At 39.8% G+C, this 25978-nt stretch overlaps 1 protein-coding gene across 1 annotated transcript; it reads left to right on the plus strand.

Moving 5' to 3' along the window:
- The first annotated feature begins 3920 nt into the window (after window positions 1-3920).
- LOC117257418 (solute carrier family 41 member 1-like) lies at window positions 3921-24465 on the plus strand. The gene is made up of 10 exons (XM_033627598.2): window positions 3921-5697; window positions 11019-11126; window positions 13046-13117; window positions 16602-16746; window positions 16891-17037; window positions 17376-17520; window positions 17707-17786; window positions 21703-21837; window positions 23995-24143; window positions 24286-24465. The coding sequence occupies exons 1-10, from the start codon at window positions 5503-5505 to the stop codon at window positions 24463-24465; spliced, it is 1356 nt and encodes a 451-aa protein (XP_033483489.1). The 5' UTR covers window positions 3921-5502.
- Window positions 24466-25978: the final 1513 nt, after the last annotated feature.

A 25978-nucleotide genomic window follows, 5' to 3' on the forward strand; every position in this document is an offset into this window, starting at 1 on the left:
GATAATCACATGAGATGATATGAAGCAGCCCATGGATTTGAATCATTATAAATTATGTCATGTCATGTTCTGGTAGTTGCATTACTCTGAAATCATGCTCAAGTTTTATTGTTTTCTTTAGGAACAGCAAATAAATATCGTAAAACAGTGGCCTTCATCTGACATCTATTTGCTACCATAAGACAATTGCACACACCAGGTCAGTTACTGGCTGTTATCTGTCTCTTAAGGATTACTCTACAATAGGCCTATGTGCAACAACAAACAAACACTTTGCCTGCAACACAAGATCTTAAAACCACTGTGTGAAGAGCTCACTAACGCTGAAACAAGGCAGTTATTTGTTTTAATAAAAAGCAGACAGCAGTAGTTCATTTGTCCATCAGTAAGAAAATGCATATTATTATTGATTTATAAATGTAATGACTTTGAAGATAAGAGTTATGTAAATATGCAGTTTATAGATGTTGTGTCTTCTGACCTCCTTTTCATATAATGCATTTCAGAGTAGAAGTGCTGATCTGTGTTTTGAAGGAAATTGAGGTGTACTTATGCCATCTGCTGGTTCACAAAAGGTCATTACTCATGTACCCATAGGAATATTTCAATTGATTATAAATTAGGAATAGCACAAATGTTCATCATACATGACATTATATTTACACTTATTTGTACATTACATTTAAGACTGCAGCAACAGTGTTTCCACTGCTCTACATGAGTAGGGTGGGCCTCATCATGTCATTCTGAACTGGAAAAGTCTCAATGAAAACTCTGATAGGCCTAATGTGTTTTAATTCCATCTAGTTGTTTAACTTCATAGGAAACCGTGGTGTAATCTTAAGGCCAATAAACGTTTTACACAATACTGATTAATCTGAAATCTGAAACCCACCCAAGTCACTTTGACAAAGAGATCAATGTTAAAGCATTGGAAATGTTAATGTAAAAACGATTAATTTAGTAATTATCTATGTGGTCTTAATACAGATATATAGTATAAGATATAATAATAGTGGTGTCGGGTAGCTCATTCTGTCAGATTTATTCAAAATTATACAAATGAGTCTTGAGCTGTCACCAGAAATAAAAAGTATAACAGAGATGATATCATTGTATCTGACATTTTAAGCACATGAGTAACCAAGCTAGCTAGCACAGGACAGGTCAGGCTGACAGACTGAAAGACAAACAGTATTGTGCTCTTCTAGTTAGCACCAGTTTGGTTTGAATGAGCACAGAAAGCTGGCAGCTGTGCAGATCAGACATGAATCTCAGCAACAATAGTTGTCCTGACAAGATGGAGGAGCAGAAGCTCCACATTTCCTCCAGAGAGTCATCGAGTGGGATCTTCTTCCAGGTGCTGCCCACATACCTGCTGGCTGGACTGGGCATGGTGACGGCCGGCATGCTGCTGGACCATGTGCAGGTCAGTGACACTCTGATGTTAAACCCCACAGCTCTGCGACACCAGTACAGATGATATGTAGTCTGAACTACAGCAGGCTATGTTTAACATTATCTGCACTAAAAAACTACTTATTTAAACATTTTTTAAAGGGAGATCTTTTATATAGATTATTGAACTTAACCTCAGTGTATTCAGTAGCTGATGCAGTGAGAAAGTGTCTTGTTAAATTATTTCCAAAGAGTCTTACTAAAAAGAACTTGTAACAACAGGACTATGATCAGATTATTATTCCATCTGAGTACGACTGCTTACAGTAGTCAGACAAGGCAATCATATCTGTCCAGCCATGTCCTCCTTTCGCCGTCTCTGTCCACATCTCTCTGAGGTGAATAGATTGAGCTGTGAGCTGGTGATAAGCTGGGTTTGAAAGTCACAGTGACCTAATGGGGTCTAAAAAGTGACCTTGCCTCATGGGAACAAATTAACAGGTCTTGGCAGTAAGCTACAGCTACATGTGAATTTACAAGTCAATTTAAGCATAGTATTCAAGAATGCATAAACTTGGACTCCAAATAAAGAAGATATAATGAAATAAATAATCCTATGAATAAACTGTAAATACATAAATTAAACAATACTTTACAAATTAAAAGATTTTTTTTAAAACTCATCTCTGTTATAAGACACTATTTCCTCATGCTTGTTGAGAAAGAAAATGTAGTTTTCCAACAACTGCTACCAAGTTTAGCCGCACCAGCCAGATCAACAGCAATGCTAAAGTTATTGTCGATTGAACTACTAGAAGTTGTTGCTGTAACTAAACAGTGCACAGACCATATAGCACTGAACATTAAACCTATGAAACCATTAAACCCAGCTGTAAAGTCTTAGTTTAACAAGGCTGCTAATGCTACCTACTTAGCCGGCTAACTAGCATGTTGGCCTGTGGGCTTTGCTCAGATTATCACTCAGCATCAAAGTGAAGAGACAGTGTTAGCAGTGGTAGCTAGTTCCTAGCTATCTTCACGGAGTTGTTTGTCTGAGAAACATCAGATATGAGCCACATCAGTTTTGGTAGCTTAGCTGTCTTTTTATTATAATTTAATTTTACCAGATTTATTATGAGAAAAAAAGGAGTTAAATTTACTGTATAAGTAGCTTTACTTTTGTGGCAGAAAAGGAAGTAACATCTCTCTTCCAATTGGCTCTCAGACCTCGGTCCCCAGACATAAGGTTTGCAGTTGGATGCTTTTAAAATCCAGCTGAGGAAATGAACCAGCTAACACAGAGTGGGGCAGAGACGAGTGCTAAAACCTGAAAATGAGTTAGCATTTTAGCTTTAGTTCCCTTGTCTTGAAGTCAGTAGTTTTTTTTTGAACGGGTTTTTGGTTAGATGCCTGAAATAAGGTCTGTGGGGCAGCACAGTGGAGTAGTGGTTAGCACTGTCGCCTCACAGCAAGAAGGTTCCTGGTTTGAACATGGTTTGCATGCTCTCCCTGTATCAGCGTGGGTTTTCTCTGGGTACTCCGGCTTCCTCCCACAGTCCAAAGGTTAATTGGTGACTCTAAATTGTCCGTAGGTGTGAATGTGAGTGTGAATGGTTGTCTGTCTCTATGTGTCAGCCCTGTGATAGTCTGGTGACCTGCCCAGGATGTACCCTGCCTCTCACCCCATGTCAGCTGGGATAGGCTCCAGTGGGAAAAATTCCATTAGATTTTTGATGAGGGAATCACAGTGGCACTTTCACATTGGCCACCAAAACCTGTCCTCCCTGCAGCACTCTATCAGACATGAAAAGTGACATTATGAAATAAAAAGTGGTGTGGAGATGCCATTGTCAAATAAAAACAGATTTTTCGAATAAGGGCATTTTCAAATTGTATTTTCTTTGAAAATAAAAATGATGAAATAACATTTTACAATGAGTAGAGTTTTTAAATATTTATTTAATTTATAGATTTTACACAATGTAGTCATATGACTGTTCTTTTTATAATTATTGATTTAATATTTAACACTTTGGGGCTCTATAATGTCTGATGAAAAATAAGGTCTGAAGGCAAAGAATGGAATCACTTCCTTTTTTGTAATGTCTAATTCAACACTTAGTCAGGCTGAGCTGCAGTGAATCATCACTGACATTGAGACGTGTTGACAGAAGCTGTAGCTGCTACTGTATTTGGACATAGGCCAATACAGCCATTATGAGAATAGTACAACAGATTCAGGAATAAGAAAAAGCTGTTATAAGTTGCCTTGCTAACTGTGGTGGCCTGAGTGCAGTGTCTGTATGTGAGTGGTTTGACTCCATTATTCATGTGTACAAATACCATAAATCTCCAGATACAGTCTTTCACAGCTGTTGCTTCACAGTTACAGTCAGAAGTCAGAAGGGGGAGCTGTAGAGAGAGCACCCATTCCAAGCCATGTCTCAAGGACACTTTTCAGCTGAGTCACTGTCCTTGCATGTGTGTTTGTGTGTGTGTGAGGACATTGTCTTACTGAGTATTCTGCTTATGTAGTGTGAACAAATGAGTAAGGAGTAAGGAGAGGCCAAAAAATTTCTTATTTTAATTCTGTCTTTCTTTCACAACTAAATAGCAGTTTAGGTGTATATAGAGTTTATTGATTTTTATCTCAGTGCCAGGCCCTGGCAAACTGACAGAAAGACACAAACAGACGAATGATGTAATAAAGTCTGACAGACCGAGGAAGCCCAGCAGATGACATTTTGTGGCAGCCTGTGTGGTTCCTCCAATCAAGGAGGATAAACTGTGTCCTTTCCACGCAGCAGCAGCACCACGTGTTGGTGACAGGTACAGCACCTGCTGCTGCTCAGAGTGCGTCACCTACTTATAGTGAGGACATCGAGAGCAGGGGAAGGAGGAGCTATCAAAGAGGGGGAGAGCACAGCTGCAGTATCCTCAGTCTAAACTGATCTCAAAAGAAACCAGAAGAAAGAGGAAAGCTGAAGACAGAAGAGTACAGCCTGGTCACCTTGCTTATACAGACATCTATAGCATCACCCCCCCTCACACACACACACACACACACACACACACACACACACACTGTCCTCCGTCTCGTCCCTCCCTCCACCACAGAGCGCCGTCACGACTCATCTGTCCGTCTGGAATCAGAGGGAAGCCCTGGCAACAACACGACAGTCTCCGTGTCTCTTCAGACAAACCTTTGACATCACACTGTCCATCAGTGTCTCTTCACTCAGCTTGCAGCCTGGACGGACATCCCTGCGCTCCCCTGATCAAAATGAGGAAGGGGCATCAGAGTGGTCAAGCTCACACTGGGCATCAGCTCAGCGCCGAGGAGAAAGAGAAGGAGGTGTGGAGGGAGAGGGATGAGAAGGAGCGACAGCACAGGAGGGCTGAGAAGAAGCTGCTGGCCTTCTGGATGTCCTTGTCCCACAGGACCTGGACCCTCTTCAGGCCCCGTGAGAGACCAGGCTTCCAGCGTTCCACCTCGGCCTCCCGGCTGCTGAAGAGTGAGGCATGAGGAGAGAGAGTGTTAGTGTGTGGCTGTAGTGAGCGTGTGTGTATGTGTGCATGTGTGTGTGGAGGTCTGTCAGTAGCAGAGTGTCAGAAGAGGCCTCACAGATCTGCTGTCAAGTGGACCCATGTGTGTGTGCATGTCTTAATATGTGTGTGCTCCATACAAGTGGATGAAAGCAGCTTCCTCCACCTAGTCCACCATTTGCAAAAGTACTTTGTGTTCCTGCCCTACCAGTGCTGGAGTGACAGGTGAGGGGCAAAACAAGCCTGTTGATCCATCTTTGTCACATTTATTTGAAAATCAACTTTAAGGAAACCAGTTTTCAGCAAAGAACCATCAGCTGTGACTTTTGAAGAGCCGGGGGTGAGGTGAAGACAACTTTGGAACAGTCAAAAAAAGGATATCTTCTTCTTTGCATCATTATTGTTCTCTCTGTCAAAATGGATCATTACATCCTTCTCAAATCAGCTTGACTGGTTCTGCAAAAAAAAAAAGCTTGGGAGTTGATTTTTGTGGTGCAGACGAGGGGTCTTTCCCTACCAACACTATAACAGGCAGGGATGGGTTAACAGAGATCAGCCATGGTGGTGACCCATCTTGCTCTGGAGCTGTGTTTTGAAAGGAAGAAGCTAAGGGGCTTCAGGTGCAAATTGACCCGTACGGCCCACGGCTTACTGCCAGAGAGCTCATGGATAATCGCAACCCAGATCCTACTGCCATACCTGGTGTCCGGCCTGGGATTGGTGGCGGCTGGGATAGTCATGGATGTAGTGCAAGTATGGAAAAAAAAAGTGCTCCAAAGTGTGTCTGTGTGTGTAAGATTGTACTGACATCAGTTTTTTGAGTCATGCAAGACTATGAGAAGTATGGAAGTAAGAAAAACTGACTGATAAAAATAGAGGTGATGAAAATGCATGAGAAGTGAAAAACAGAGGGGCAAAAATAGATCCATGTGAAATGAAATATAGAGTGATAAATTATTAAGTGATTTAATAAATGTGAAGCCTCTATTTTACATCTATCTTTTTTATTGCCAATAGGTGCATTGTGATATAACACATGCCGTGTTTCCATTAGGCACGTTTTGTACCAGAGGCCTGGAGACATTCGTTTAGGGCTGTAGCAACTCAAATTCAACTAGTGCTGGCTGATGTGTTCAGTCTGTCTCCAGAGCTGTCGTCCACTCTACCCCTGGCAATGTATTGTCTTGTCTTAATTCTTGTCTCATTTGTGGTCTGATTATTCATCGATCCATATCATAATTCAGTGCCCCTTGTGCTGAAAAAAATCCTGAAGGAAACATTAAAAATGTGAAACGTGGTGAAATTGTGGGTTTAGCTGGCTAATGCTAGCTAACATTAGCTTGCTTGCTAACGCAAATGAATTGCTACCTAGCTAATGCAGCAAAATAGTACCTTGAGTGGATTATTATTAAATATCATCCAGACCCCCAGGGCTGCTTTCCAAATAACTTCATCTGCTTGCATTACAAAGTAACAAATGCCAGATCTAGCGTTAGCTTGCCAAACTACTTCTCCAGTTTATGTGATCCATTACTAACTAAATATACTGATTTAGCCAGCCAACAATAAATGATGTAACAGTGCAACGCAGAGGTGTAAAACTAACAACTGCCTTCTACCAGCCAAGGGCAATGCAAGGCAGGGGTCGCCAACTAGCTAACTGTAACCTAAGCTAAGGTTAGTCGGGTCCATGTCATTGGTCCAACATCCCATTAGTCCGACGGTCCGCGGTGCTGAACGGCTCCCAGCGGGCGTATTTCTGCCTTGATCGTGCGCCGTGACCGGCTCTGGGTCAGCTGGGAAAGGCTTGAGGCGAAGCAGGCTCACAGCTTATGTGTTTGTTACTTTCTTTTTCATTTTAACCCACACCATGATCTTTTCCTAACCCTAACCAAGTGGTTTTTGTGCCTAAACTTAACCAGACCTTAACCACAGAGCATCATGATGATTTCGGAACAGACTTTGGAACAATGGGTTTAATATGGTCGGAACAATGGGCTGTCGGACCAATGAGCAGTTCCCGGTTAGTCAGCTAGCTGTAAAGATGTGCTGCATGGATCTGTTTTGTTAGTTGGTACGTAATCTGCAAACAGCAAGCTAGTTTGTATTATAAAGCCAGTGGTCCAAATAAAATATCTATGGTGGATTCAGCAGATACATGAATTATGTTTCACTTTGGGTAAACTTGCAATGCACACAGCTCTAACCTCAAATGTCACAAGCAAACATGGAGGTGGCTGAATGGAAATGGTGGCATTTAGCAGTGCAGTGCGGCAAGCAGTGCTGTGCTAAAAACGGCCATCCCATGGGTCCTGCCACAATGTTATCATGTAGTATTAGCACCGCCATATTAGCACCATTTTGCACACACTCAGCACAAGTCGTGTGCAATGTAGAGCTGTGGTGATTAGCTAGGCAGGAACATAACCACTAGTGCAGCTTCATTCTCTGCTGTCATTACATGTCATATCCTGTACCTTCAACACTGTAGGATAGGGCATTTGGCCTGATCTGCAATCTTTGACTGCCCTTCTTGTCAATTACAACTGTCATGTTGTTTGTGACACCCCTCATAATTAGATGGATACATTTGATTCTAAACACCTACTATGAATATGACAGGTGTGGCTGTATGTTTTATGACTACTCATGATTACCACTGTTGTCTATAGGTTCACTGTTTCATTTAGCATTCAGGTACAGTAGTACTGAGTTGCTGGAAGGCCAGTCTCTATATAAAGACTCTACATACAGTGAATGTAGAGTCTGTAGGCAAACCCCGGAGATCTTGCCTCTGGAAGAAGAGCGGAAGAGCCCTGGTTTCCAGTTGTAGGCTGTTTGTCGTCCGCGTGATATTGACCAATCACATTTGAGCTGTCTGCAGTTGTTGCCAGGATAAACGGTCCGTGCGGTGAACTAACGGGGCGGAACATAATTGGCATCACTGCAAACTCTGAATCCATCGCAATGGTTCAGCATACTTACTTATATATAAACGTAAGTCGGAAACGGAAATTCACTTCCTCCGCCCAAATCAAACCGGAATGCCAAAAAATCGGGGGTCTGCCCTCAGAGGCTGTATCGCCGTCTGCCGGAAGTCAGACACCGAATACGGCCGATGGGTTCCGAGAATGCTGGAAGGCAGACAGTTAGACAAAGGAGGAATGTTATAAGTAATGACTTTATCATCTAACAGTTCTAACAGAATTCTTGCGAATAACACAAAATGCACTTTAGAATTGCAAAAGAAATCAGAAAACGCTGTTTACAAAAATTGAGGGTTTCTATCCATTGAGCTGTCCTTTTTATTTTAAGGGACCATTAGGCAATCTTTCAAGCAACCTTTGGCTAAAAAGTATGATACAGAAGAATGTACATGTCTGATAATATCTGGCCTTTAGAGAAGACATGACTGATAGGCTACAGTACTTGCGCAGGCAAACAACAGGACACAGCCAGGCAGACAGTAGTATCAGAAACCTAGTCAGATAGAACAATGCCAACTAAAACCTCTCTCCCTGTTTAACCTCTTGTAAATACCTCACCAGCAGCATGACATGACTGACACCCTGAATTATGCAGCAGGGCAGCCAGCTGCCAGTGGAATCATAAAGAGCTGAAAGATCAAGTTTCATGGGAGATGGGACATGGAAATACAGGCACTTATCAAATCAATCAACACTCAGACAATTCAGAATGTCTAAATTCTCTGCTGCACCTGAGAGGTGGAAACATGATTAGGCATTTGGAGCATGTTTAACTTTATTATTGGCATCTTCTATATGTAGCCTAATAACATAAATAGTAGGCCCTTAATGTCTCTAAGCCTCCTTTTTTCTCAACATTATTCATGCTGTCAGCAAAAAAGTAGACAATAAAAAAATGTAAAAAAAAAAAAGAATTTTAGGGCTCTGTCATGAGGTGCCCTGCAGCCAAAAAAGACTTATCCCATTGACTTACATTGGGAAAGAGAAGTCTGTAAATCAGTAGATACATTTTTTTAAGTGGCATAACTCCCGCGAAGTGACTCATTTCACTTTAAGGATTTGATCCATTCAGTCCAGTAACCTTTTGAAAGTCTCGAAGAGCCACAAGGTTAAATTATTTATCCCCATTCAAGTTAGCAGGGCACTAAACAGTAAGTTAGCCATGCAGCTGGCATAAGTTAGACGCTCAGCTGCACTTGGTTCTGCGTGGCTGCTGTAAGTCTCTAGTGCACCTGCTCTATGGGCCGCACAATACAGAAGCATTTTATACATGGCAGTTGAACCATTCTGACTTCATGTGCAACTGAGCAAGTGTCACAGGAATGAACGGGGCCCTGCCGCCAATGCTTTATCCAGGTCTCCTAATTCATCCATGGCTGCCCCCATAGCTCTCCCACTCCTCACAGCCCTCTCCCAGTTTATCTCAGGTAGCATCTCATCTTACGTTAACACTGTGGTCTTCAGAAAAGCAGCTCAGCCTTGCTTCCACTTTTTCCAAGTGGCCATTTGCAGTATGGCGGCTGCTCAAAAGCATTTCTCTCCATAAACCACATTTATAAAAGAGACATCTGTAAAACTGCTGATAGGACACCTTGAACTGCAAACAAGTTCAATAATAACATTGTTATGAATTTTTGATCCATGGAGGTTTAATGGTTTAACTTTACTCAAGTCAGGAAAAACTTGAAAATCGATGCCGTTGTCACCTTGTAAACTCTATGAGTCGAGTGGGAACTTACGGGCAGGGCTAGCAGGAGAAACACTACTGCGCATGTTCAAAGGGCCGCAGAAGTAAACCTGGAAGCTAAAAACGTATTGCCGTATGTGCCAGACAAGCAACTCCACCAAAATGAATAGGTGCCATCATGTATCTATGGGGTTAACACACATAGCTAACATAAGCTGAGTTTAACAAACTCAGTTAACATTAGCTAACTTGCCACTAATTGGCTAGTTCTTGTTGCCTCTGTTGGTTGGATTGGTTAGGTTTAGACAAGAGCAGTGAGACTGGTTAAGGTTAGGGTAAGAATGTCAGGGTAAGCCAATCAGAGGCAGAGTAAGGCAGAAAAGTGTGAGTCATGTCGTCACTATCCTAGAAACAAACAATGCTCTTTTGCAGGGGAGTCCCACTCACTTAAAACCAATGAGAAGTGCACAGACAAAACTGCACACACAGAAAAACCTTGTGAAATAATCAAGACCACTTTAACTGTGGCACATCACTTAGTGTTAGAAGCTGATGGAGGAATTAGGTATTCAGGGCCTTGACGAAGGCCTTAGGAGGTCATTTACTACTGGCAAATGTTTGAAGGGTCATTGTGATATGTTTCAATGACACTTGCAGTGTACTTAAAAATCAATCTCCATTGGCAGGTTATTAAAATTTATTTACATCAACTATGATCTCTATTTCTATCAAATGTTAATGTAAAAACAATGTGAAAAGTATTGCTTGTAGTGATAACTCTACAAAAATTATCACCTGAATCTGCAGCTACCCCTGGCTTTCAATTAAAACAGAGTTTCATTGTTTAGCTGTCTGGCTAAATAAGTGTTTTGTTTTGGTTCACTGTTACCACTGATTTTCAAATGCAGCAGGCAGCTGCTATCAGAATATAAAGCTCTAAAAACCCACTTTATGCTCAGTACCAAACAGCACAGTTAGAGACGACAGCAGCTGGTGAAGCAGCTGGTGAATATAGTGGAGCACACTTGGAGCCACATATATCCCTCATAAGTTGATAGAGACCATAAGCAGAGCTAAAAAAAAGAAAAAAGTAAATATCTGACTTATATTCATCACCAGAAACAGCATCTAAATGGATGTTCATGTTGCTCTGTGACTGCTGGATGTGTAACAAGCTCACCACTTCAACTTAAAATGTGACAATGTGTTCACAACATGTCTCCAAGTGGCCTTAAAAGGTTTAAAATAAAAATACTAATTCAAAATTCTAAGCACAATGTCTGGTAAAAGAACAAAATTTCTTGCAGTGTATTTCACTGTGATGTATGTGAACAATGGGCTGTGTTTGATGAACTTGTTGGCAACTGAAAATGCATAAAGACCACTGTGGTGTTTTTCAGCACTGGGAGGTATTCAAGGAGGTCTCAGAGGTTTTTATCTTGGTGCCAGCCCTGGTGGGGCTGAAGGGCAATCTTGAGATGACTTTGGCATCCAGACTGTCAACAGCAGTAAGTGGAAACAAACTCACTCACATATAGAACACACTCACCCGCACACAGAAAGAGATGATGACAACTGATTAAAATGTGCACAGCTATACAAGGTATCCTCATACAATGGTTAGTATGATATTGATCGAACTAGTGGCCAACGAATTAGGGCTCTTACCTGTGATGTTACGTAGATTGTGTTTCTGAAAAGAATCATGGTTGGGCATCGTCATGTATTCATTGTTAAGTTACATACCCTAAAACTTCAATTAGTAAAACTTCAATTAGTAGCCTGGGCTATTATTTGCTTAAATTACTGAACTCAACAGGCTTATATTTAGGACAGGCGTCAATATGGGACAGGTCTTCAATTCCTCACACAAAACTGCTGCTCAGCAAAGATGGGAAATACAATCAAATTGTTTATTTCAACCAGTATGAATATATGTATCAAAATTAGGTTTCATCAACATCAATTAGGTATGTTAAGACTATTGTTTTATGGCACACACCACTTTTATCCTGTTCAAACAATATTTATAACTTAGATTAATTTTAATGAAAAACACTTTTGATTCTTTTGATTGGTGTAACTTTACAGACTAAAGGTATACAAGTAACTTACTGGGTATTTGGGGAATGGACATATTCTGACTTTACTGTATGACAGCTTCAGAAGAAGAAAGTCACTTCTTGTTTTTTCGTCATGCTGGTAACTCTGAGGGACTTTGGGTCTTCTCTGGTGCTCATGGTTTCAGTAAAATTAAATCAACCAAGCTAACGATTTGTAGAATCTCCATATTATTTAAGTTTAAACATTTATATTTGTACGTGCTATCTAAACAGCTAACTAATGTGAGCTCAAGTGGGTAGTCAACAGTCCGGTTTTATACATCCAAAGAACTTCTTTACAAATAACTGCTTGGCAACCAGACTGGGCTTCTAATTGAGACAGGCCTTTATTTGTGAAAATGGGTAGCTACACCAGGCTAATAAAAGGGACTGGGTGTTTAATTTGGATTAGGAGTTTTATGGTAGGTTAGGTTTTGGAAATTACAGTTATGTACATTAAATTTAGGAAAAAACACATTGGTTGGGCATTGTCAGGTTACGTACATAATGAAAGTTACATACTTGACAACATACCTTAAAAAAAGTGAAAAGTTCACTTGGTTTTGTACAGGACACGAACCCAGGTCTTCTGGGGTAAAGTCATATGTTTGTTTGACCCATCCACAACCCTAATCTTCCTCCTTACGCAGAATTTCACACTTTATGCTACTTGCGCCTTTACTCCTGTCAGCACATTTGTCACGTGATCACAGCCTTTATGATTTTGTTGGTTATACGAATTACTGGGTCATGATTAAGTGGGTTATAGAATTCTGGTGCATTACTTTTCGTAGGTATACGTACATTGCATGAGAACAGCCTGAAGTATAATATTAAATACATTTTAGTTTGTTTTTAGTAGGAAATTTGGCACAAACATTTGGCATCAGCTTCCTTGGATGGTTAATTGTGTGCATATGTAACAGGTATTTGTTAGCCTATGATGTACTTTTAAGTTTGTGACTTGTCCTTATAGATGTAATGCTACCATTCTGTCTACCAGCATCCTAACATCAGCAAGTATTGAATCCACTTCCACAGGCTACACAGAGAAATATGCTTTAGGGAGCAAGTGCCGTGACATCAGCATCCATCGATAATAATTAGTCTAATTATCAGTCACTCAGCGAGTAACCTCCTGACTACAGCCTGAGTGATATTTACTCATTAGCTATGCACACTGTTGACCAATCAAAGCATTTGTCAGCGTAACTCTGACATGATGTTAACATGTAGTGCTAATTAAATTTGCACAGTGACACTTGAAAACAACTTTAAAGCCATTCCCAATACCATGTGAGTGAGAAATGTGACTCCATCCACAGGCCAACACGGGGCTGATGGATGATGCTCAGCAGCAGTGGAGGTTGGTGTTCTGTAATCTGGCTCTCATTCAGGTGACACACTGCTCCGCCACACACTCTCCATCCTATTAATAACACACTCCATCATTGTGCTGGCTTCAAGACAATTTAATTCCAAGAAGCTTTGCTGGTGTGATAAGATTCTTCTCTTACTTCACTAATGCATCTCAGCCAATTAAACATACACGATAACAATAGGAGATGGTTTCCAAATGGTAGCTATAAGATATTGGATCATAAAATTAACAAATTGGGCTGAAACTGCTATTGCCTGCTGTAACTTTTTGTTAGGCAACTATGAATTGTACATGCAGCAAGGTGAAAATATTCTGTGTTTTACGTTTGAGACATTTCACCAATAACTTGTGAGTTTTTAAATCAGTAGTGTTTGTCGATATTTTTTGGGAATGACCTCATATGTTCTGTGGGTGCAGCAAAGAACTCAAGTCTTACAGAGCCAGAGACATGGAAAAAAGTAAAGGGAACCATATTAGATCTCATATTTGACCTTACATCAAATGATAGCAGTTCATCAGTGTGATGTTCACAGAATTAATTGGTGCTATCAAGTAGATATATTTCAAGACAGCTGAGTCCTGACAGTGTAGACAGAAATAAAAGCCATAATTAGTTATTTATGATGTGATCATTATGTTTTTATTAGCCTAAATCAATTTTCAAGTTTGGTTCTAAGTTTCAAGTTTGAAACAATAAATGTTATGAGTGACAGATAAATTTAAAGAGAAAGCGGAGAAGAAAGTATATCATAACTATAGCTCATCCAAATCTATTACCAATCCCAAATTGTCATTCATATTTCTCTGTAAATTATTAGCTGACCTTACAACTCAATGGTGAAGTGAGCAGAGTAGCACAGTATATGATTTTTATGTGCATGCCTGTGTGTGTGTAACTCATCTGCATCAGTACTTTAAACGCCTCACTAGCACCTGACAAGACATGTGTGATCTGACCAATATCTAACATTAAGCCTATAACTCCCATAGGCTTACAATGGTTACACGGGCGTAATGCAAATGTTGTGTAGGTGATGTGTTTCATTTCGGTGACACATTAACATGATCGTTAGCGCCAAACCTACGCCACACTTTAAGGCTTATGCACACATATGCCACATTAACACTACCCCTGAAATAACAAATTAACATGATGGTGTTGAGTGAAGCGCTAATGATCAGTTGCACTGCACTATAGAGAAATGTGTGACACGAACCCTAAGACTTAGAAAATAGAGTATTTGCAGTCACATGCAGACAGGTGTGGCGTAGCTGTGCAGGGTTGAGAAAAGCTCATATGAGGTGTGTGTGAGTACAGACAAAGTGCGTAGTGAGTTAAAGAAGTTTACCTGAACTAGCAGGTTCACTGCTTAAACTGGGAAAAAAGTTCAGAGAAACAGAATAAAGAATTTGATAGGTTAAGTTAGTCTCTGTCTTGTGAATAGTTTTAATTTTGAATTAGAAAAAGAAAGACTATCAAGGAGTAGAGGTAAGCTAAGATCAAGTAGTTTTTTTTTTACTGCTCTCCTTCTGAGATTCTGTGTGATAACATTATCTTTGAGTTTAAATGCCCTGTCAGTGTGTGGGTGTAATGTTAGCCTGCCAGTCACATCTCATAATGTCCTTTTTTATTTCTTAGTAGAGTGCCTTAGGGATGGCGTTTTCCTGTAGGCTAATGCGTTAGTTAGCATCGCCTTGGTTCCCTTGACAAACAGCCTTTGGTATTTTTCCATTGGATTTTTAATTATTATTGTGGAAAATAAGCTCTGTGGCAAACAAAATATTATGGTATTTAAAAGTTTTGTTCTGCAAGATAATCACCACATATGAATAGCAGTTTTATGATTACTGAAGTCTAAATGCAGTCGCCAGAAGTAAAAAGCTAACAATAGTCTATAAACAAACTACACCATGGTAGCATGACTAAATGTCACCCGCACAGCACAGTGTAAAGCCATACTCAGCGTGATGATGTTCTGTAGTCCCATTTAGCAATTTGTTAGCAACTGCCTTTTTTAAGATGCATGAAAGCTTCAAAAGTCTCGACTGAGGTATTTAGGCTACTTACAATTTTTATGTAGTAGAACAAAATGTGAAAGTCTTGCCATCAAGACCAGGGAAAAAGGAGTGCTGAAATGCGAACTATTTCTGGGTTTTAGGACTCATTTCTAGAGTACTCTATGACACTTTTAATGACAGTAATCTCAGCCAATCACATGCCTCCTGCCTCTTAAGCTAGCATATACCTGTTAGCTTATAGAACAACAACTATGTCAAAGTAATGTTGCATCAACTAACTGGCTTCTATCGTGAATAAACACAGTACACAGACACAGAAACTAACATCTTAATGCTAGCTTAACAAGGCTGTAATTGCTACCTACCTAGCTAGCTAACAGGCCAGTTAGCTAGGCTGTGAGTTGGTGTTACTCAGTATCACAATGAAGAGACAGATGGCAGCAGCTGCCTAACTCAAAGTTACCTGGAAAATGTTTGAATGGAGAAAATGTTCCACAGAGAAAGACAAACAACTCTGTGAAAAGCACAGACACTTTCTCTGTGTTCGCTCTAAGCAACGGGTGCTACTACTAGCTGACACTGCTAACACTGTCTCTTCATTTTAAATGCTAAGTGATAATCTAAGGTCTTACACTGTCATGGCAAGTTAGCCAGCTAGCTATCTAGCATCCAGTCTTGTTAAACTAATGCTGCATTCAAGTTACATTGTTTATAGCACTTTAGAGCAGACATGATCAAGCACTTGTTGAAAAGAACAACAAATCTGTCAAAATGGCTGCAAATGCAACCCCACAGGCAGTTACATTTACATAAATTCAATATTAATACATGCCATTTTTACAGCTATTTAATAGGTGCCATACACTGTTTGTTTGTTTGGTTTCATTTACGCACAAACCACTGCCAATGCGTAACCCTCACAGGTAGTTAATTTAGGCTATGTATCTGGTTTGACTACAAAGTTAGCACTGCTTTCCATTGTGAAGCAGTGCATGAATGCAGCATGATACTTAAAAGCTGAATAGGTTAAGTTACTCTGTCTATATACTGTGTTTAACGACATTATGAAATAAAACTTGAAATTATGAAACATTCCATTTTTAGATAAACATAGCCCTTTGAAAAAAGGCATTTTGATATAAATAGGCCTATGTCATGGTTTCCAATAAGATTCTGCTATTATGAAAATTCATGATGGAATGGAAAATTATTGAAAATATCTTCAGTTTTTTGACAGTTTGCTGATTTTGATTGATTACCTATGTAGTTTTCATGTATCGAACACTTTGGGATTCTATACAGTTGTGTCTTGCACTGCATTTTTTCTGCTTCTCTATTTTCCACACCTCTCTTTCATCATCTTCATCTTCCTCTAAATGTTTTTGGCCACTTGAAGAATAAACAGATAGGCCTACAATGAGATATACACTATGGATTGATCAAAAAGACTCATGGTCCTCTGCTCTCTCTTTCATGCCCAGGTCCAGGCCACAGTAGTTGGCTTCCTGGCAGCTGTTGCAGCGGTGGTTCTCGGAGGTCTGACCAAGGGAAGGGTGGATGTCATCCAGGCTGCTGTCCTCTGTGCCAGCAGCGTCACCACTGCTTTCATCGCTGCGTTGTCTCTAGGTCAGACAAAGGCACATACTGCTGCAGAGGAATAATGGCTAACAGTGTAATAAATACACAGTGTACAACAGGAGCTCTACAGGACAGTAGAGCTTAGAGTGTTGTTTAACTTCTTTGACAAGTCTCCATCTTGCACTTCATCAGGTGTGGTGATGGTGGCAGTGATTATTGGATCCAGGAAAGTGGGCATCAACCCAGATAATGTGGCCACACCAATTGCTGCCAGCCTGGGAGACCTCATCACTTTGTCTCTGCTTGCTGGTGTCAGCAGCCTCTTGTTCTGTTACAGAGGTCAGAGCTCACACATTACATTAAGAAACCCTCCATGAGTCACTTTCTGTACACTGATTTTCTGTAGCAGTGACGTGTATGGACACTAGTTTGAAAAGGGTCTTTAAAGCAGAGAAGAGCAAAGGATAATCAAAAAATCACACAACTGCATAGCAACAGTATTGTGGTGATAAAGGAGTATTTTAGCCATATGAGGGCAGTGTAGTCCACCTTTGATTTTAGCAAAAGTCTGCCAACAGACAGAAGCAATCATTTTTGTCATGGTCAGACTTCTTTATGTCTTGTTTGATCCCTTTTAAAATGTTAACACATATATACTCTGCCATGTTGCTCTCTAGACATGTGGTATCTGCCTCCTGCTGTGTGTGGCTTCTTCCTGCTCCTAATCCCAGGGTGGGTCATTATTGCCCGTCGCTCTCCACCAATCAGCGAGGTCCTGAAGTCAGGCTGGCAACCAGTCATTCTGGCCATGTCCATCAGCAGGTGAGCTGACCTGTGACACTCTTTCTACCAGAGGGTCCAGTCACTTCAGGACTTTTATTATCATTACATTTTTTTTGTAACTATAAAAATATGTGTCTCTGACATTTAAATGAATCATAAAACTGAGGGAAATATTTTTAAAAGGTGTTCCACTCAGACTCAGCCTGTGTGTTGTCTTCTTCCCAGTATTGGTGGACTGATTCTGGATAAGACAGTGAGCAATCCAAACTTTGAAGGCATGGCAGTGTTTACTCCAGTCATCAATGGTGAGTTGAAGAAGAACTCATCTGAACACTTGACTTTAACCCCTCTATTAATCATGTAAAAGCAGTGCATAAGTACATAAACACTTCATAAATACTTTATAACACACTATAGTGTATTTAAAAGCAGATATAAAGACATTGCTGAAGTTTTATTCTGTATGTTTTAACAATTATTATTTTGTCATTTCTTATGGAGCATCAATAACTGCAGTATAATTAGTTTAGGAATGACTGATGACAAAGAGTGACAGAAACAATTTTTTTACAGTGGGTTATAAAGCATGTGTTTATTCTTTATACACATGTACAAATCATTCAGTGGAGGGCCTAAAATTGTTGTTTAAAATCATGAAGAAGAAACAGCATCAAGGTCCGCTTTGGTCTGTGACCTGCCATGACCCTGACATGCAGGAAAAACTTTCTCAATTTACAGCTGACATATCTTTCTGAAAACATTAGACATGAGAAACAGTCAATGCAATGCAGAATCTTGATTATATTTGATCAGCACTGCCTAGTTTGACAGTTTGACTGATTGACACGATTGACAACTGTGTTGGAGACTTCTCGACACTAATTGGTTGTTTTCACTCACATGTGGTGAGGCCACAGAGTAGGCAGAGGAGTATGATTTTTTTCACACATTATCTGTGTCATTAAGTACTGTGAAACAATGACAGTTACAGCAAATATTAAAAAAAGTTATTTTTTTAAATAAAAGGTATCAGCACCAGCTTTATGTAAATGTTGAGATGTTCAACAGGATAAGTGAAAACATAGACCTGTTGGTGGTATTAGAGGAAAGTCAGTACATTTATATGATACAGTAGCTATCATTACTGAATACTTCGCAAATAAAGGCTTTGCATAATGTACACCTGTGTGGGTGTAAATTGGTTATAGGTAAAGTTGGAAGGAGCTATGCGATGGAATACACACAGGAAATTATATGATTTCACCAAACTCTGTGTAGTAAGGAGAATGATAACTGTGTTTGTTGCCCCACCTCAACAGGTGCTTCAAAATCAACAAAAGATGACAGTCAAGCACAGCTCTTATTAGACAACAACAATAAAAACATGGGTGTGGGTGGACAATAGGTTTGCAAGATTCTACATACAAAACATGGTATCTTCAAAAAAATGTGATGCATGCCTATTGACTGTTAAACGTCATAACACTGTAGTAAGCACTAAGCATTAGCATCTCAACCAGCTACAACATTAGAATGCTGATTATTCTTAAGTGCACTAGCTGCACCAAATAAATAATATATAACACGAGCAGGGTTACTTTTACTTTAAGATACTTTAAGTATATTTTTCAGATAATACTTTTGTTAGTTGGATGCTATTTTGAATACATGACTTTTACTTGTAATAGTATTTTTACATTGTGATATTACTATATTTCTTATGAAAAGCTAATAACCTATGTACCTCTTTCACCACTGCATGAAATGACATTGAATAAAATACGATCACAAATATTGTTTGTACAAGCAGATTTTAAGGCCTGTATTTATGTTAATGTTAGACAGCGACCTCTAATGGCCGTACTAATCATGACAGGAGCAAAGGAAAAAACAAACACAGGACTTTGACCCAGGAGACCACTGTTTGTGTCCCGTGTGAAACCAAAAGTCAACACTGAGTTATTTTCAATTCAATTCAATTTCAACTTTATTTATAAAGCCCAATATCACAAATCACAATTTGCCTCACAGGGCTTTATAGCATACAACATCCCTCTGTCCTTATGACCCTCGCAGCGGTTAAGGAAAAACTCCCCAAAAAAAAAACCTTTAATGGGGAAAAAAAAACGGTAGAAACCTCAGGAAGAGCAACTGAGGAGGGATCCCTCTTCCAGGACGGACAGACGTGAAATAGATGTCGTACAGAACAGATCAGCATAATAAATTAACAGTAATCCGTATGACACAATGAGAGAGAGAGAGAGAGACAGAGAGAGAGATGCAGGTAATGACAGTAGCTTACAACAACATTATTGAAAGTAATAATATTATAGTTATAGTTCTGGCTACTGTGGTACAATATGTTGAAAGTATGTATTAATATCTGGCAGTATACATGTGTGACAATAATCATATGTGTATAATAACAGTAGAAGTATGACTAATGACTAATGATGGCAGCAGCAGCAGGAGACTTGGTACATACACAGTTGACACCTTCTCAGACAAGATCCTTATTTTTAGAGGCTCTGCATGATTAAAGTAGGATGATAACTTTAATTAATTTTGCCTGAAATACATTTTATTGTGGATACAATCCTTACAGTTAAAGCTGAAATAATTTGTGACATTCCCTCCACATGCTCTAAGCAAAGAAATTAACACTGACATGTTTTCCTAAAGGAGTAAGCAGAGCTGGGATTTGGGGTTATAGTGTTTCAACAGTCCTGATCTTTGAAGAATGATATTCAAGCTTAATAATTGGCTTCATTATTATCAATAATGTCAACTGTAGTAATGTGGAAATTGTCAGAGCATGCAGACACCCAACAGCTAATTCCATTACTATTTAAAAGGACCTCAAATCTGAGCCATTAATCAATCATGAGGTATTAAAGTGCTGCTGAAGTTGAGCAGTCTCCTCCCCCGTCAAAGGAACCTCAGAGAGGCGTTTAGGGCCACATCTTCACTGACAGAAGTTTGTTTCCCACAAAGCAGCATACTAAGTAGAGAGCAATAACAATGGTCTTTACATAAACCACAAGCCTGATCAGAATGCCAACTATGCATTCACTGGCTCCTGTTTACGCAGCATCTCTGCCAGCCTCAGTGCTACCAAAGACTCCTGCATGTATTACCACCACGGTACAGGAAGTGCATTTGCATTCCAATTCAACACTCTTCCCTTTTGGCCTGTTGACCAGAAACCAGTGGTGGGTGAAGTATTCAGTTCTTTACTGAAGTAAAAGTAGAGATACCACAGTCTAAAAATACTCCCTTACAAGTGAAAGTCCTGAATTTAATGTTTTGCTCCAGCAAATTCTTAACGCAGAGTACTCATTATGGAGTATGGCTTCTTTGAGGGTATTATATTATCAGATTATATTCTGTTATGCAGTTCTTATCACTTACAAATACATGTAGCATTTTAGTGTTGTAGTGCATCAGTGTGGAGCCAGTTTTAGATACTTTATACTGGGTGAATTATTGTATATAAACATATAATATGTTGTTGGTGGGTTTTTTTGTAAATATAAAATGTTAATAATCAAGTTAGTTAAATTCAGTGGGGTAAACTGTTAAATATTTCCCTCTGAACTGTAGTGGAACAGAAGTATAGAGTGACAGACAATGGAAATACTCAAGTAAAGTACAAGTACTTCAGATTTACACTTTAGTACAGTACTTGAGTAAATGTACGTGGTTAGATTCCACCACTGCCAGAAACACTTCTCCTGTTTTGTGTAAATGATCCATGTGCTCCATTGCTCTGCAAGCCAAGAGGTTTTGTTCTACTCCTAATGAACTCAGCCTGAGCGGAGAGCAGTGCTACAATGAATATGGCACAGCATCCACACTGCCTATTCCAAGCCTTCAGAGAAAAAGTCCCCTGGGTGCATGTGATTAGGGACAACTACTGAATAGATTTCAGGCAAAATAACTGTTTGGACAGTGTATCATTTTTCCAAGAGTGTTTACTCTCTACAGTGACTGCTCAGCTTCTTGTTTGGCAATGAGATGACACACTGGCAAATAATAAAACACAATGTAGAAGCAAAATGAAAAACATTTTTATTAGCTGGAACTTTTTTTTTGTCCCAGACAACAAAACATCGCTGCCTTCCAGTTCAGTCCAATCTGGAAATGCACTTGTATTTCCCTTAGTTTTATGAAATGTTTATTATGGAACTGATCAGTGCTAAACTTTCCATGTCTATGCAGGCGTTGGGGGAAATCTGGTGGCTATCCAGGCCAGCAGGATGTCCACCTACCTCCACTACTGGAGTGTTCCTGGAGCTCTTCCATCTACAATGAGTGTGAAGTGTCCTGGACCTTGTGCTGCTCTCTGCTCCTCAGGTCAGATACAGGAAAAGCATACATGATTTAAAAGTGCAGTGTCCAGGTGTAGCCCTTCACTGGAAATTATGAATCAAGAATTAATTACTATGTTACATGTGACAGTATTATTAAAGCTACATAAATCAGTATCTTATATTAATGAATCGAATGACTACATATGAAATGCAGCTATCCATTGTTGATAGTTGGCAACACTGTGTGAACCCCTCTAATTATTTTGTTTCCAGCCATGTTTCCAGCAGCAAACATAAGCAAACTTGCTCCCATAAAACAGTGGTGCCACCAAGGGGGAGGCCAAGGCCACCCTGATACAATCTCTGGTTCCCTCTCTTTGAAAATAATGGAAAATAATTGGAGGTCTCTGTGTTGTATTTTTAAACATGAGCAGGCTCATTCCCAATAAATGTTTGGTTCCTTATAGTCAATGTACTCCTTCAAATTAAAGTTGTATATTTTTCCTTTTGTGGAAAAAGACAACTAGCCTATTTGAAGAACAATGAATGACACATAACACATCAAACAGGATTGTTGTGGACCTCAAAATGGTAACTGCATAGGTATTAGACTTTGCACATCAGAAAATTAGTAATATTAAGTGTAAAATAAGAAACCAAATTAAATCAGAACGTGGTTCCTTAATGCTCCATAGTGGCATAGTTTTGCTCTAACCTATATACTTCAAAAACTAATAGAATTCCTGGGATTCAGTTCTGACTCAGCCACCTCCATGTTAAGAACCGTGTCCAGACCATAGACTGTATATAAAGATAGACGATGCATCTCCACTTACCCACATTGTACATATATGTAGCGAAAATATCCCGAATACCGCCACTGCCATCTTGCACTGGTGACACCACTTGGAGTCTGCACAGATCTCCACGAGTATTGAGTTCCTATCCATTCACCCATCTAAGCAACTGCAAGCAGCACCATTGATAGTGAGCATACCAGTTGGCACACACAGCTGTCAATCAACTTAACGGTGGTTATATATTTCTCTTACTTATTCAGTCTCCCTCTCAAATTCGTTGCAGAGTAAATTGGATTGATGTTTGAGCGCTGCTTGGGCAGAGATGGATGGTATTTTATACGCTTCATTGCATCTTATTTGTTAATGGGGGGTGAAATTAACACGTTCACTTTGGTGTTGTGCTTTAATCAGTGCCAATCAGAGCAGGAGACACTTAATTCCATGAATACTGCAGAGTCATTTGACCCACGTGTGAATGCCAATTGTAGCCTTTCCTATTACATGAAAAAGCCAAATGTTAGTGTTGTTAGCAGGTTTTTTGTGCAGTGGAAAAGGGGCCTCATTTGTCCTTTCACAGCTCTGGTACCTGTTGCACCAACCACGTCTGTAACGTTACTAACGACCAGAGTAAGCTAAATTTGTTGCTTCACCAACAGTGTTGAACATGCAGCCATGACAAAAAGGGATTGTTCTTGTAACCAGTGGTGCAGTTTTCACTGCTTACGTACAGAGAGGGATAGGTTGCTGCCCATACTGTATGACGAAAACGTTGGTTCCAGTTCGGGGCCGAAAGTCATGCCCATAAGTCATGCAAGGTATCATGGGGGTTAGGACTAAGGTGGATATACAGTCTATGGTACAGACAAATCGTATGCTCTGAATTTTACAAAGAGCCCTCTTAAGAGCCATGGACTGTATTCACAAAGCTTTATAGTCCAAAGAGTTGCTCTTAGTGATAATATTCTAAGACAATTCTCATGTGATGTTTTCTAAGAATTTACCATTTCAGTTTTGTATTTGGAATATGACCCCCTCCCATGGCTTTTTTTTTTTTCTAAAGGGGTCCTAATATGCCATCATAAATAAGTGTATTTCCCCGGTTGTCAAGTGTTACAAGTCTTATTGGTACCACAAAGAAAGTGAGTTTATGGGAAAAGTTAATTTAATAAAACCAAAATCCAATCTTATCATGTTCTACCATAGTTTTCATACTTGTTTACAAGTGGATCACAATTCATTTAAAAATAAAGACATTCATGAATAACAATGCTATACACAGTGCCCCTAAACAGAAACTAGCAACTCTGAAGCTTCTAGGAAACGCAAGAACATATTTTTAGTGCTGATACTAGACATACTAGTTCACACAGCTTGTTGATTTTCATGTTATCTTAATGTAGATGTGAACTCCAAATCAGCCAGAGTTCTGGTCCTTCTGGTAGTCCCGGGTCACCTCCTCTTCCTGTACGCCATCCACCTCCTGCAGGGAGGCCATACTGCCTTGACGCCCACCTTCATCATCTGCTACCTGTCTGTGGCTCTGCTTCAGGTCAGATAAACCAGTAAAAACGTTGTCGCTCATGCTGCCTTGTACTTTTACAAGACATCATTGGTTGAGTCTACATGTTACGGAAGTTTACAGTTTACAAATACTCTCATTTGAAACTTATCCAACCACTGTCATTATCCAGGTGGTGATTTTGCTGTACGTGGCCAGCCTGATGGTGCGATGGCTGTGGCGAAGGGGACTGGATCCAGACAACTTCTCCATTCCTTACCTCACAGCTCTGGGTGACCTGCTGGGGACTGGTTTCTTGGCTCTGAGCTTCAGACTAATGCTGACTGTCAGTTCTGCTGGGACTGGAGTTTAACACAGACACTTGTTCCCTCACACCCTGAGTGTACTGTTCCCTTTATGCAAGAGACTGAAACACACTTGCAAAGCTCACTGGATTTAGAGAGGAAGGTGAATAGGTACAGTAAGTATGACGTTGTCATGAAGTACGCCTCAATACTGAGCGTCCAATAGGACAGAATCCTTTTTTTTTGCAAGCAGCATATCCAATTTATATTTTGTTGACAAATAATTACACAAAGAATAATTTCATTTGCGCAAACACAGATCTAATCTGGGCTCAGTGAATGCATCTGTGTGTTTGCTATTATCCATATAAGGGGACTGTAATAACCTCTCACTCAGTTTTACTCATTTGCGCTCTTATTTCCTGCTCTGTGTGCTCTTCTTGGACACCTGCTCACTGTGTCTCTCTCAACATCTCTGCTTGCCTCAGCCTGACACAGTGTTACTGTGTGTCCTCACAGAAAGCGAGAGGGAAATCACAGAAAGAACCAAACTTTCTGTTGAGCTCAGTCAGAGGCTTGATAGCTTAGCTTACATGAATTACTACAAACAGTCAAGCGGTCAAAATCGTGCACTTTACATGCTGTCTGAACACACCTAGACAGAGTGCCACAATTTCAGGTCAGAAATGTGTTGCTGTTCTGTCTTCAGTCCAATTGCAGGTAGGATTGTCTGTTAGTAAGAAAGTAGGGGAGCACTGGGGAAATGGTACGTATTTATAAAATTCCATTTGTATGTTAGTCTTTACCTAGCTGTCTTAGTAGGTAGATAGCTAACAGTTGCCAGATAAGCAGAAGCTAACTAAGCTAGCTGGCTAACTTGATAAATGCCAGCTATCACTATTTAAGGATTTATAATCATGGTTTCTTTCATAAAAAGTGACCATAAATGTTTTCACCAAGCAGCACAAAAGCTTGTGAAAAATGTAAGTGTAATATGTATATAGCTAGCTGACTGACTACTACTAACCACCGAATAGCATCTTATAGTGTGCTGCTGAGATTATGTTTTTTTTTTTTTGACGTTAGCATTGCCCTGGTTCCTTCAAAAAGCTAATGGGATTTTTCCATTGGATTTTGGATTATTGCAGAAAATAAGCTCTGTGGCAAACAAAAGTTTATGATACTTGCATGTTTTGCTCAGCAAGATAGCCTTTTCAAAGGAACACTTTACAATTTTTGACGTGTAAATGTTATTGGAAGAAGTAAAAAGCTAACGTTAGGCTATAAACTAAATATACTACTGTCGTCACTGGCGCAAAGCCACATGATAGCAACTGTCTTCTTTAAAGACACGTAAAATCTTCAAAATTCACGAGTGGGGTATTTACTGCTGTATTTTGTCGTCAAGCAAAATGTGAAAATCTCTCGTGCTTATATTAACCACAGACCTTATTTTAGCCATCTAACCAAAAACCCATTCAAAAAACCTATTGACTTTGAGACATGGGAACCTGAAATGCAAAAATGGTAGCTCATTTACAGGGTTTAGGACTTGTTCCTGCAGTGCGCTATTAAAATAAG

The sequence above is a fragment of the Epinephelus lanceolatus genome, chromosome 1 (assembly GCF_041903045.1).
Source record: "Epinephelus lanceolatus isolate andai-2023 chromosome 1, ASM4190304v1, whole genome shotgun sequence".
In the NCBI taxonomy this organism is placed as follows: Eukaryota; Metazoa; Chordata; class Actinopteri; order Perciformes; family Serranidae; genus Epinephelus; species Epinephelus lanceolatus.